The sequence below is a fragment of the Oncorhynchus nerka genome, linkage group LG20 (genome assembly GCF_034236695.1).
Source record: "Oncorhynchus nerka isolate Pitt River linkage group LG20, Oner_Uvic_2.0, whole genome shotgun sequence".
Classification (NCBI taxonomy): Eukaryota; Metazoa; Chordata; class Actinopteri; order Salmoniformes; family Salmonidae; genus Oncorhynchus; species Oncorhynchus nerka.
In genome coordinates this window covers 56,882,527-56,896,868 of record NC_088415.1, presented here as the reverse complement: position 1 = coordinate 56,896,868, position 14,342 = coordinate 56,882,527, and the positions used below count along the sequence as shown (strand labels likewise).

The following is a 14,342-nucleotide window of genomic DNA, read 5'->3' as shown; positions in this document are numbered from 1 at the left end:
ATATTGACTGGTATGTCAAAGACCACAGCATGCACAGTCCAAGATAGATGTCACTTGCCTATCTTGTGATAGAGCTCAGGCAGCTGTGTCTCAACCTTGTCCCTCTGGAAGAAATTATACTCGGCCTGCTCACACACTGGAGGGATCAGGTTAAACTGCCTAGCCACAGAGTACGCCTCCTAAATGAGGGATGAGAAAGAGAAGAGGAAGAAGGGGAGAGAAACATGGTGAGAAAAGTGGGATCTGAACTTTACTGACTGCATTCATCTGTTAAAGCTTGGCATTTCTTGTCAGACCAAACTTCAATATCTTCAAAAGCATTGATATTGTAAGACATCACCCGAACTTTTCAGACTTCATTTACCTTGTCAACCCCCTGTAGTGTTTGTTTACTTCCTAATGTCAGACTTCAGAAGTATTCATTTCCCAAGCATGCTAGTGAATTATGTGGACAGAATCTAGATAGTAGGTCAACAGCAAATTAGAGTATGAAATCCATGTATTGTGAGGTTGTGAGGAAGTGTGTTCCTACTCACCATGATCTCCATGGCAGACCATCGTGATGTCCCCCAGTACATGGACATACCCTGGTTGATCACATGGGTCATCGCCCTCACAATCTCTGCAGAGACAAAAACAACAAACACCTGCTAGCTACAGGAGGGAAACATGGCTTTTTTGGACAAATGGGATGTTGTGGGTATTGGTGTAGGTTGGCATCTGCCCCTTTCTGCACAAGGGAGTTGGGAGAGTACAGAAAAATTAGATACATTATGTTTTAAAGTGATGTTCCCCTGTAAATATACATGAACTGTCCGTTTACCTGTAAATGGAAGCCTGGTTGTGTTTCAAGTGGAACATACATAGAGGGACACTGATATGATGAAGACACTCCCATGTTAAGGAGCAGGTGTGAGACATGAGGGCGCCTCACCTCCTCCTACAACAGATCACTTGTCATTACTAAACGATGCATTATAAAGGCTTTGTATCATTTCAGACAGTAGTTTTGAAGGTAGCGCTCACAAGCCAAAACGGGTCCACGATAATGTTTTATGATAACGTTCTGGTAAATAAATCAAATACAAAAATATTCCTGAAATGTGTATATGTTATGAATTCCAATTCCTACAATGTGTTAGCAATTTGAAAGTGCTTAAAATCCTGTTCAATCTTCTTAAAGGCAAATATTGACGTTTGTTGTTTAATATCCTACTGGGCACACCAAGTCATTTCAATGTGGAGAATTTGTTAGATGAGATTCCAACCTATTTTCACCCTCTCAAAAAGACCACTAAAAGACCTAAAAGTTTGTCGAAATGACAATGTGTTATCACTATGCTTTCAACCATCTAAAAGCACAACCACATTCCAATGGAAAATCTCATTCTGATTTTTGGTTTAGTTGTCAGCTAAATGTGTTATCACTGCTCTTTCAACCATGTAATAGCAAAACAAAGATCAAATGGGAATACAATGTCAGATATTTTGTTCATTTCTACAACAACTTAATGTGTTATCACTCATCTAATAGCACAACCAAATGACCTGGATTGCAGTTGAGATTACATTAAAGTACATGGTGCAAGTGTTCATTGCCGTCTGAGATTCTGTGTAGGTTATAATAGCAATTGTGAAGATTTCCACAGACCTGCGACCCTGAACTTGAACGCTTTCAATGATTACATAAGAAGACATTTATTGTTACAGTAACCGCAAATTGTGGCCAAGGATGTGTTACTCATTTTTAAAATGAATAAATACTGTTACATAAGCTTGTAAGATAGCCTTAACATTACGCTATTTACTGTCTTTTAAAACCAAATATGAACATTTAATGGAGATGTATCTACTGCTTGGATAGTTAGATCTGAGCCACTGGCTTAATCCTATTATTTGATATATTTAGCTTGTGTTGTTGGTTAAGATGGAGAGGTGAATCCAACAGATCATTTGTTAACTTGTCGACAAGTTAACAGGCTATTTACCGTATTGCTAGTGTGTTGTTGAATTGTGCTAGGTTGTCAAAACAAACAAAATCAACATTTGAAGTGTCACGTTCTGACCTTTATTTCCTTTGTTTTGTTGTTATTTAGTATGGTCAGGGCGTGAGTTGGGGTGGGCAGTCTATGTTTGTTTTTCTATGATTTTGGGATTTCTATGTTTTGGCCTAGTATGGTTCTCAATCAGAGGCAGATGTCATTAGTTGTCTCTGATTGAGAATCATACTTAGGTAGCCTGGGTTTCACTGTTTGTTTGTGGGTGATTGTCTATGTTAGTTGATTGTGTCAGCACAGTTCTCATTATAGCTTCACGGTCGTTATATTGTTTTGTATAGTTTGTATTCAGTGTTTTCTTTTATTAAAAAATCATCATGAACACATACCACGCTGCATTTTGGTCCGCTTCATACAACGATAGGGACATGAAGGGGATGTTTTTTCTGCTTGGATAGCTCCATCTGTACCACTGAGCCTGGCTTTAATTCCAGTTTGTCGACAAATTAATTATTGATATGTTGGCTTTAAGTCCCCATTTCCACCAAAAATCTAAGTTAAAGAATAGAGCTAAATCAAATCCAATCCAACTTTAAATGCACTTTAAATACAGTTTGATTTGATTTAGTTCTATTTTTTTAACTTAGATTTTTGGTTGAGATGGAGATGTTAATCCAACATACACTAAGAGTACAAAACATTAAGGACACCGTACTAATATTTTGCCCTCAGAACACTCTCAATTCATCAGGGCATGGACTCTACAAGGCGTTGAAAGCTTCCACAGGGATGCTGGCCCATGTTGACTCCAATGCTTACCACAGTTGTGTCAAGTTGGCTGAATGTCCTTTGGGTGGTGGACCATTCTTGATACACAGTGGAAACTATTGAGCATGAAAAGCCTAGCAACATTGCAGTGTTTGACACAAACTGGTGCGTCTGGTGCACCTACTACCAAACCCCGTTCAAAGCCACTTCAATCTTTTGTCCTGCCCATTCACCCTCTGAATGGCACACATACACAATCCATGTCTCAGTTGTCTTAAGGCTTAAACATCCTTCTTTAACCTGTCTCCTCCTCTTCATCTACACTGATTGAAGTGGATTTAACAAGTGACATCAATAAGGGACCATAGCTTTCACCTGAATTCACCTGGTCAGTCTATATCATGGAAAGAGCATGTGTCCTTAATGTGTCGTAAACTCAGTGTATTTATAATGAACTTGTAGATTAAATTGGAAATCAACCAAAGCTTGAAACTCCAGGCCGACATATCTATTTTTAGTTGCTCCTGGACTGAATTTAAACAATAGCTGTTGGTGACTTCCCAGATATGAAATAGCATCATTGATGATGTATGATTGATAAAGTATGGTTCCATTTAACTTGCTCTGTTGAACCTACCTTTTGGAATGACTTCAATAGCAACAGTGAATCTATTTTTTAAAAGGTTTTATTTCACCTTTATTTAAAAGTTTTAATTTACAACTGCGACCTGGCCAAGATAAAGCAAAGCAGTGCGACACAAACAACAACACAGAGTTACACATGGAATAAACAAACGTACAGTCAATAACACAACAGAAAAATCTATATACAGTGTGTGCAAATGTAGTAAGATTAGACAGGTAAGGCAATAAATAGACCATAGCGGCGAAATAATTAATTTTTAGCAATTAAACACTGGAGTGATAGATGTGCAAAAGATGAATGCGCAAGTAGAGATATTGGGGAGAAAATAAATAAATAACAATATGGGGATGAGGTAGTTGGGTGGGCTATTCACAGGTGGGCTGTGTACAGGTGCAATGATCGGTATAAGCTGCTCTGACAGCTGTTGCTTAAAGTTAGTGAGGGAGATACAAGGCTCCAGCTTCAGTGGTTTTTGCAATTTGTTCCAGTCATTGGCAGCAGAAGGAAAGGAAGGAAAGGCGGCCAAAAGAGGAGTTGGCTTTGGGGATGACCAGTGAAATATACCTGCTGGAGCGCGTGCTATGGGTGGGTGCTGCTATGGTGACCAGTGAGCTGAGATAAGGCGGGGCTTTACCTAGCAAAGACTTATAGTTGACCTGGAGCCAGTGGGTTTGACGAGGGCCAGCCAACAAGAGCATACTGGTCGCAGTGGTGGGTAGTATATAGGGCTTTGGTGACAAAACAGATGGCACTGTGAAAGACTACATCCAATTTGCTAAGTAGAGTGCTGGAGGCTATTTTGTAAAGGACATCGCTGAAGTTACGGATTGGTAGGATAGTCAGTTTTACGAGGGTATGTTTGGCAGCATGAATGAAGGATTCTTTGTTGCGAAATAGGAAGCCGATTCTAGATTTCGTTTTGGATTGGAGATGTTTAATGTGAGTCTGCAAAAGACAGTTTACAGCCTAACCAGACACCTAGGTATTTGTAGTTGTCACGACCGTCAGGAGTAGTGATGCGGGCAGCGATCGATTGAAAAGCATGTATTTAGTTTCACTTGAATTTATGAGCAGTTGGAGGCCACGGAAGGAGTGTTGTATGGCATTGAAGCTCGTCTGGAGGTTTGTTAACACAGTGTACAAAGAAGGGCCAGAAGTATACATAATGGTGTCGTCTGCGTAGAGGTGGATCAGAGAATCACCCTTCAGGAAGAGCGACATCATTGATGTAAACAGAGAAAAGAGACGGCCCGAGAATATAACCCTGTGGCATCCCCATAGAGACTGCCAGAGGTCCGGACAACCTGCCCTCCGATTTGACACACTGAACTCTATCTGAGAAGTAGTTGTTGAACCAGGCGAGGAGGTCATTTGAGAAACCAAGGCTATTGAGTCTGCCGATAAGAATGCGGTGACCAGCCTTTGCCAGGTCGATGAAGACGGCTGCACAGTACTGTCTTTTATCAATGGCGGTTATGATATCGTTTAGGACCTTGAGCGTGGCTGAGGTGCACCCATGACCAGCTCGGAGACCAGATTGCGTAGCGGAGAAGGTCCGGTGGGATTCAAAATGGTAGGTGATCTGTTTGTTAACTTGACTTTAGAAAGGCAGGATAGGATAGATATAGGTCTGTAACAGTTTAAGTGGAGATTCCTCAGCAATCATTCTCATGACAGCGCAATGGTTATAGTCAGTGACAAATATCAAAACTAAGCAGGGCTGGATGATGTTAAAACTCTGGATGGGAGACTGAAGGGATAGCTCTCCAGGAGGTGGTCTTGCCCAGCTGACAGTTTTTTTCTGATGGTGAATATTACATTGAAGATCTGACGTTGTTTTCAAAGGGAAACATTTGACATATTTCATACAAGGTTTGTCTATGTTGAAAATTGGTTACCATGACAACATAATCCTTTGGTTACATTTACATTTAAGTAATTTAGCAGACGCTCTTATCCAGAGCGACTTACAAATTGGTGCGTTCACCTTAAGACATCCAGTGGAACAGCCACTTTACAATAGTGCATCTAAATCTTTTAAGGGGGGTGAGAAGGATTACTTTATCCTATCCTAGGTATTCTTGAAAGAGGTGGGGTTTCAGGTGTCTCCGGAAGGTGGTGATTGACTCCGCTGTCCTGGTGTCGTGAGGGAGTTTGTTCCACCATTGGGGGGCCAGAGCAGCGAACAGTTTTGACTGGGCTGCGCGGGAACTGTACTTCCTCAGTGGTAGGGAGGCGAGCAGGCCAGAGGTGGATGAACACAGTGCCCTTGTTTGGGTGTAGGGCCTGATCAGAGCCTGGAGGTACTGAGGTGCCGTTCCCCTCACAGCTCCGTAGGCAAGCACCATGGTCTTGTAGCGGATGCGAGCTTCAACTGGAAGCCAGTGGAGAGAGCGGAGGAGCGGGGTGACGTGAGAGAACTTGGGAAGGTTGAACACCAGACGGGCTGCGGCGTTCTGGATGAGTTGTAGGGGTTTAATGGCACAGGCAGGGAGCCCAGCCAACAGCGAGTTGCAGTAATCCAGACGGGAGATGACAAGTGCCTGGATTAGGACCTGCGCTGCTTCCTGTGTGAGGCAGGGTCGTACTCTGCGGATGTTGTAGAGCATGAACCTACAAGAACGGGCCACCGCCTTGATGTTAGTTGAGAACGACAGGGTGTTGTCCAGGATCACGCCAAGGTTCTTAGCGCTCTGGGAGGAGGACACAATGGAGTTGTCAACCGTGATGGCGAGATCATGGAACGGGCAGTCCTTCCCCGGGAGGAAGAGCAGCTCCATCTTGCCGAGGTTCAGCTTGAGGTGGTGATCCGTCATCCACACTGATATGTCTGCCAGACATGCAGAGATGCGATTCGCCACCTGGTCATCAGAAGGGGAAAGGAGAAGATTAATTGTGTGTCGTCTGCATAGCAATGATAGGAGAGACCATGTGAGGTTATGACAGAGCCAAGTGACTTGGTGTATAGCGAGAATAGGAGAGGGCCTAGAACAGAGCCCTGGGGGACGCCAGTGGTGAGAGCGCGTGGTGAGGAGACAGATTCTCGCCACGCCACCTGGTAGGAGCGACCTGTCAGCTAGGACGCAATCCAAGCGTGGGCCGCGCCGGAGATGCCCAACTCGGAGAGGGTGGAGAGGAGGATCTGATGGTTCACAGTATCGAAGGCAGCCGATAGGTCTAGAAGGATGAGAGCAGAGGAGAGAGTGTTAGCTTTAGCAGTGCGGAGGGCCTCCGTGATACAGAGAAGAGCAGTCTCAGTTGAATGACTAGTCTTGAAACCTGACTGATTTGGATCAAGAAGGTCATTCTGAGAGAGATAGCGGGAGAGCTGGCCAAGGACGGCACGTTCAAGAGTTTTGGAGAGAAAAGAAAGAAGGGATACTGGTCTGTAGTTGTTGACATCGGAGGGATCGAGTGTAGGTTTTTCAGAAGGGGTGCAACTCTCGCTCTCTTGAAGACAGAAGGGACGTAGCCAGCGGTCAGGGATGAGTTGATGAGCGAGGTGAGGTAAGGGAGAAGGTCTCCGGAAATGGTCTGGAGAAGAGAGGAGGGAATAGGGTCAAGCGGGCAGGTTGTTGGGCGGCCGGCCGTCACAAGACGCGAGATTTCATCTGGAGAGAGAGGGGAGAAAGAGGTCAGAGCACAGGGTAGGGCAGTGTGAGCAGAACCAGCGGTGTCGTTTGACTTAGCAAACGAGGATCGGATGTCGTCGACCTTCTTTTCAAAATGGTTGACGAAGTCATCTGCAGAGAGGGGGGGGGGATTCAGGAGGGAGGAGAAGGTGGCAAAGAGCTTCCTAGGGTTAGAGGCAGATGCTTGGACTTTAGAGTGGTAGAAAGTGGCTTTAGCAGCAGAGACAGAAGAGGAAAATGTAGAGAGGAGGGAGTGAAAGGATGCCAGGTCCGCAGGGAGGCAAGTTTTCCTCCATTTCCGCTCGGCTGCCCGGAGCCCTGTTCTGTGAGCTCGCAATGAGTCGTCGAGCCACGGAGCAGGAGGGGAGGACCGAGCCGGCCTGGAGGATAGGGGACATAGAGAGTCAAAGGATGCAGAAAGGGAGAGAGGAGGGTTGAGGAGGCAGAATCAGGAGATAGGTTGGAGAAGGTTTGAGCAGAGGGAAGAGATGATAGGATGGAAGAGGAGAGAGTAGCGGGGAGAGAGAGCGAAGATTGGGACGGCGCGATACCATCCGAGTAGGGGCAGTGTGGGAAGTGTTGGATGAGAGCAAGAGGGAAAAGGATACAAGGTAGTGGTCGGAGACTTGGAGGGGAGTTGCAATGAGGTTAGTGGAAGAACAGCATCTAGTAAAGATGAGGTCGAGCGTATTGCCTGCCTTGTGAGTAGGGGGAAGGTGAGAGGGTGAGGTCAAAAGAGGAGAGGAGTGGAAAGAAGGAGGCAGAGAGGAATGAGTCAATCCAGGTAGCACGTGGGGGGCTCCCTGTTAAAACCCTACAACTCATCCAGCCCAGAACTGTGAGTTGAGGTGAGCCGTCCTCAGGAAAGGAGCTTATCAAGGCATCAAGCTCATTGATGAACTCTCCGAGGGAACCTGGAGGGCGATAAATGATAAGGATGTTAAAAGCTTGAAAAAGGGCTGGTAACTGTGACAGCATGGAATTCAAAGGAGGCGATAGACAGATGGGTAAGGGGAGAAAGAGAGAATGACCACTTGGGAGAGATGAGGATCCCGGTGCCACCACCCCGCTGACCAGAAGCTCTCGGGGTGTGCGAGAACACGTGGGCGGACGAAGAGAGAGCAGTAGGAGTAGCAGTGTTATCTGTGGTGATCCATGTTTCCGTCAGTGCCAAGAAGTCGAGGGACTGGAGGGTGGCATAGGCTGAGATGAACTCTGCCTTGTTGGCCGCAGATCGGCAGTTCCAGAGGCTACCGGAGACCTGGAACTCCACGTGGGTCGTGCGCGCTGGGTCCACCAGATTAGAGTGGCCGCGGCCACGCGGTGTGGAGCGTTTGTATGGTCTGTGCAGAGAGGAGAGAACAGGGATAGACAGACACATAGTTGACAGGCTACAGAAGAGGCTACGCTAATGCAAAGGAGATTGGAATGACAAATGGACTACACGTCTCGAATGTTCAGAAAGTTAAGCTTACGTAGCAGGAATCTTATTGACTAAAATAATTCAAATGATACAGTACTGCTGAAGTAGTCTAGCTGGCAGTGGCTGCGTTGTTGTTGTTCTATCTCTCTATAGTGCTGTTTCTTGTATTATGGTCTCTTGTTTCTTTAGAGGTTTCACTTTGTTGTCCTTTTTCTTTTCCTTTTTCTTCTGTCCTTATTTTGTCTTCCTTTCTTCTGTTAACTAGATATTTTTTGTTGTTATTCTATGTAAGCTAGCTAGCTTCTTCCAGGAGAGTCCCTAGCAACTGCTTAGCAACAAGAATGACATTTCACCCTCAAAATAAAAGTTTACGTTGATTACTTTTTTCAAATCTTATGTATTTTCCACGTAGATTCCAAAATCAAAATAATTTGACAAATTTTACTGAACAAAAATATTAACGTAACATTCAACAATTTGAATAATTTTACTGAGTTACAGTTCATATGAGGAAATCAGTATATTTAAATAAATAAATTAGGCCTAAATATATAGATTTCACATGACTGGGCATAAGCCAACCCAATGGAGAACCAGGCCCAGCCAATTAGAATGAATTTTTCCCCACAACAGGGCTTTATTATAGACAGAAATACTCCTCAGTTTCATCAGCTGTCCGGGTGACTGGTATCAGACAATCCTGCAGGCGGTCACAGAGCCTGAGGTGCCAAAGGAGCTCCATAAACTTGACCCCAAAAAAACATCTGGGTCAGATGGTTTAGACCCTTTATTTTTTAAGATTGCTGACCCTATAATCACCAAGCCTTTCTGGGGAGGTTCCCATTGCTTGGAAGGCAGCCACGGTTCATCCTTTTTTAAAGGGGAGGTCAAGCTGATCCTTACTGTGATCAGTACAATCCTAACTGCTATAGGCCTATTTCTATTTTGCCCTGTTTATCAAAAGTGTTGAATTTTTTTAAATTTTTTTAATTATCAACTGATTGGCTTTCTTGATGTCTATAGTATTCTCTCTGGTATGCAATCTGGTTTCCGCTCAGGTTATGGATGTGTCACTGCAAACTTAAAGGTTCTCAATGATGTCACTATTTCCCTTGATTCTAAGCAATGTTGTGCCACTGTTTTTATTGACTTGGCCAAAGCTTTTGATACGGTAGACCACTCTATTCTTGTGGGGCTTTGGGGTCTTTGGCCTGGTTTTCTAACTATCGCTCTCTCAAAGAGTGCAGTGTATAAAGTCAGAACATCTGCTGTCTCAGCCACTGCCTGTCACCAAGGGAGTACCCCAAGGCCCGATCCTATGCTTTTCTCAATTTATATCAACAACATAGCTCAGGTAGTAGGATGCTCTCTCATCCATTTATATGCAGATGATACAGTCTTACACTCAGCTGGCCCCTCCCCGGATTTTGTGTTAAATGCTCTACAACAAAGCTTTCTTAGTGTCCAACAAGCTTTCTCTGCCCTTAACCTTAACCTTGAACACCTCCAAAACAAAGGTCATGTGGTTTGGTAAAAATAATGCCTCTCTCCCCACCGGTGTGATTACTGCCTCTGAGGGTTTAGAGCTTGAGGTAGTCACCTCATACAAGTACTTAGAAGTATGGCTAGATGGTACACTGTCCTTCTCTCAGCACATATCAAAGCTGCAGGCTAAAGTTAAATATAGATTAGTTGGTTTCCTCTATCGTAATCGCTCCGTTTACACCCCAGCTGCCAAACTAACCCTGATTAAGATGACCATCCTCCCACGCTAGATTACGGAGACGTAATTTATAGATCCGCAGGTAAGGGTGCTGTCGAGCGGCTAGATGTTCTTTACCATTCGACCATCAGATTTGCCACCAATGCATCTTATAGGACACATCACTGCACTCTATAATCCTCTGTAAACTGGTCATCTCTGTATACCCGTCGCAAGACCCACTAGTTGATGCTTATTTATAAAACCCTCTTAGGCCTCACTCCCCCCTATCTGAGATATCTACTGCAGCCCTCATCCTCCACATACAGCACCCATTCTGCCAGTCACATTCTGTTAAAGGTCCCCAAAGTACACACATCTCTGGATCGCTCCTCTTTTCAGTTCGCTGCAGCTAGCGACTGGAACGACCAGCAACAAACACTCAGTGTGTTTTGAAGTGTGTTTTGTCCGATATTTTTTATTTATTTTAATTTTAATCCCAGCCCCCTTCCCCACAGGAGGCCTTTTGCCTTTTGGTAGGCCGTCATTGTAAATAAGAATTTGTTCTTAACTGACTTGCCTAGTTAAATAAAGTTTAAATAAATAAAATATAGAAAAAAGAAGCCGGATGTGGACGCTGGCTGGCGTGGTTACATGTGGTCTGTGGTTGTGAGGCCGGTTGGACGTACTGCCAAATTCTCTTTAAGGACCTTGACGACGGCTTACAGTAGAGAAATGCATGTTGAATTCTCTGGCAACAGCTCTAGTGGGTGTTCCTGCAGTCAGCATGCCAATTGCACTCTCCCTCAAAACTTGAGACATCTGTGGCATTGTGTTGTGTGAGAAAACTGCACATTTTAGAGTGGCCTTTTATTTTCCCCAGCGCAAGGTGCACTTGTGTAATGATCATGCTGTTTAATCAGCTTCTTGATATGCCAAACCTGTCAAGTGGATTGATTATATTGGCAAAGAAGACATGCTCACTAACAGGGATGTAAACAAATTTGTGAAACAAAAAATGAGAAAAATAAGCTTTTTGTGCAAATGGAAAATGTCTGCAATCTTTTATTTCTGCTCATGAAACATAGGACCAACGCTTAACATGTTATTTTTGTTCAGTATACATTGAAACAACGTTGATTTAATTTCTCACAAACATTGTGTTGTATAAAATAAATACAACTATTCTGACATTGTATTCCCATTTAAACTGTGTTGGCCTTTAAAATGGTTGAAAGCGCAGTGATAATACATTTACTGTAGATGACAACTAAACATGAAATCAGACTTTGTTTTTCGATCGGAATTTGGTTGTCCATTTAGATGGCTGAAAGCATAGTGATAACACATTAGGAATTCATCAAACTTCTGGCTGACTTTTAGAGTTGGCGAAAAAAGGTTGTAATCTCATTGACGTCTCTCCCAAATATTACCCACATTTACATGTTGAAATAGTGTGGTGTGCGTGTGCCCAGTGGGTAGCTTGTAGAGGCTCTAAACAGAGTAGTATAACATTTGATGTAGCAGAAGTCACCCGTAGTGGACCTTTGTCAGTTCTGTAATGCTGCCTATGACCCTCTCTAATTCAATAACCTCTCTCCTCTCATTGAAACAGTGTTTGTGTATGGCTCTTCACACCACAATGGCCCTGCAATACCACTGTAACCTCAGGCACAAACAGAACTGACAAAGGTCCACTACGGGTGGCTTCTGCTACATCAAATGTTACTACTCAAGTTGTCTAACTAACCAGAAGCTCTATTGTAAGGAAACTAGAACATTCAATTCAATTTATACTTTAGATGTCCCGCAAAGGGCAAATATGCAAACGGTGCAATTTGGTAGCTTTACAAAATAAAAAAAATAAAAAATGTTGGTAAGATGATAACAGTACAACTCAACAGGCAGTACAGTATATATATATACAAAGATATATAACAGAGCGCTTCGATTATGGGGTGGCAGGTAGCCTAGTGGTTAGAGCGTTGGGCCAGTAACCACAAGGTTGTTGGATTGAATCCCAGAGCTGACAAGGTAAAAATCTGTCTCTGATTCAGAGGTCTTGGGTTAAATGTGGAAGACACATTTCAGTTTAATACATTCAGTTGTACAACTGACTAGGTTTTCCCCTTACCTAATCAAGAAATGCAACAGGATGTATTGGGTTTGGGTGCATTTCTCCATAAATAACTACAATCATGCTGAACAACAAAATGTAAAACAGGGAGAGATGGAAAAGATAGATGAACCTATGTCAGTGTGATTAAAAAAGTGATTCCCTTTCATGTGCAGCTCATTCTGTGAGCCTACAAACAGTGGAGAGTGCCAGAGTGTGTGGGTGAAACGGGTGGGAAGTGGAGAGGGGAAAATGTCAGGCATGAACAACAATACATCTGTTCTGAGATGGAAGAGAGAAATGGAGAAAGAATGGAAGAGATAGCTGTACATTGTTCATCAGATTCTATGAATTCTTAAAGCGGCAATCAGCAGTTGAAAAAATGTAAAATGTGTTCTTGCTGCCACTGTTTTGCTAAAAACTGAGGGACGGGGCTGGAGAATTGCAACCACTCTCAAATTCATAGACAGACCCACAGAGTTTCTAAAACTGGAGGTGCAACGTCATAAGAATTCCGGAAACGCTTGCCAAAAAGACCAGGCTGGGGTTTGAGAAGACAATGAGAGAAGTGAAAAATTCTTCCTTTGTTGTTCATTTTCTCAAAATCTAAAAGGCCCAACCCAGATTCGAGACAACATCTTAAAGAGCTGAACATGTGATTTCTCCAACCTCGTGAAAGTGACAAACTGACACGTTTTCATTTTTGTCAAAAACATTTGTATATATTGAAGAAGTGCTTTTGATTTGACGCCCTGCATATGCGCAGTTTGGTGTGAGGCAACTGTTAGAACAGATGCGCATGACCTTAGCTAGCCAACATTGACATGACATGGCATACGAGTGTGATCTGGGATTTTATTGGAGAAGCAGTTTCTGTCTATCTTTATACTGCAGTGTCTTTGACAGAGCTATGGATGTAAGGACTGACCATCCATGATGACAAAATTATAGTTTTAACCATGGTTTACAATTTACTTTGTATACAAACATTGGGGTAAAACATACTTATATTTTGGGTTCTGATGAAGCAAGTCAGTACTCATGAGGCATTTCTAAGTTATATTCTTCAAGAATCAATGGGTACATATCAACATTTTATAAGTCCAAAAATGGACGTACTGTAGTAACCCAGCTAACAAAAAAAAAATCCCACAACTTTAGAGGATGTTCCCTTCCCTCCATAGGTCATTAACTAACGTTTTCATAGGAACGGACCCAGGATGTGCTAGGATTATTTCCAACAAAATATTCGCTTTAATGTCAAATAGAACTTACCTAAAACATGGTTACCATGAACTCACTTAAGATATGAATGTTCTACACGCGGGAACGTTGCAAGACCATTCATGTGTCCCGTTTCTGTGGGTTAGGAGAATATTCCATCAATGTCCCACCAAACATACACAGACCATTCATGTGTCCCGTTTCTGTGGGTTAGGAGAATATTCCATCAATGTCCCACCAAACATACACAGACCATTCATGTGTCCCGTTTCTGTGGGTTAGGAGAATATTCCATCAATGTCCCACCAAACATACACAGACCATTCATGTGTCCCGTTTCTGTGGGTTAGGAGAATATTCCATCAATGTCCCACCAAACATACACAGACCATGGTTGCCATGTTCTCAGGACATAAGATATTAATGTTCTAGACATGTTTCATGGGAACGTTGCAAGAACATTTATCTGTCCAGTTTTCTGTGGGCCTAAGAAGAGTATTCCATCTACGTCCCACCAAACATACACAGAACATAGTTATCATGTTCTCAGAACATAAGATATTCATGTTACAGACATGTTTCATGGGAACGTTGCAAGAATATGCATGTGCACAGTTTCCTGTGTTAGGAAAATAATCCATCATCATCACACCAAACATACACAGAACATGGTTGTCGTGTTCTCAGAATATAAGCCATTAATGTTCTAGACACGTTTCATGGGAACGTTGCAGGAACATTTATGTGTATCAATTGTCAGGACGTCGCTTTATAGTTCTAAAGAATTGCTCTCCCCCCCAAAAAAATCTTTACACATCACTTCTTGTTACTGTT

At 43.1% G+C, this 14,342-nt stretch overlaps 1 protein-coding gene across 1 annotated transcript in view; it reads right to left on the bottom strand.

Annotated features, from left to right (window-relative positions):
- Positions 1–14,342, bottom strand: part of LOC115102847 (voltage-gated potassium channel subunit beta-1-like) — a 68,255-nt gene that overhangs the window by 1,699 nt on the left and 52,214 nt on the right. Inside the window, exons 9-10 of the mRNA XM_029623220.2 lie at positions 537–622; positions 59–179 (exon numbers count right to left, since the gene is read on the bottom strand). Coding sequence (XP_029479080.1) covers positions 59–179; positions 537–622 — 207 coding nt within the window. The remainder of the gene's footprint in view (positions 1–58; positions 180–536; positions 623–14,342) is intronic.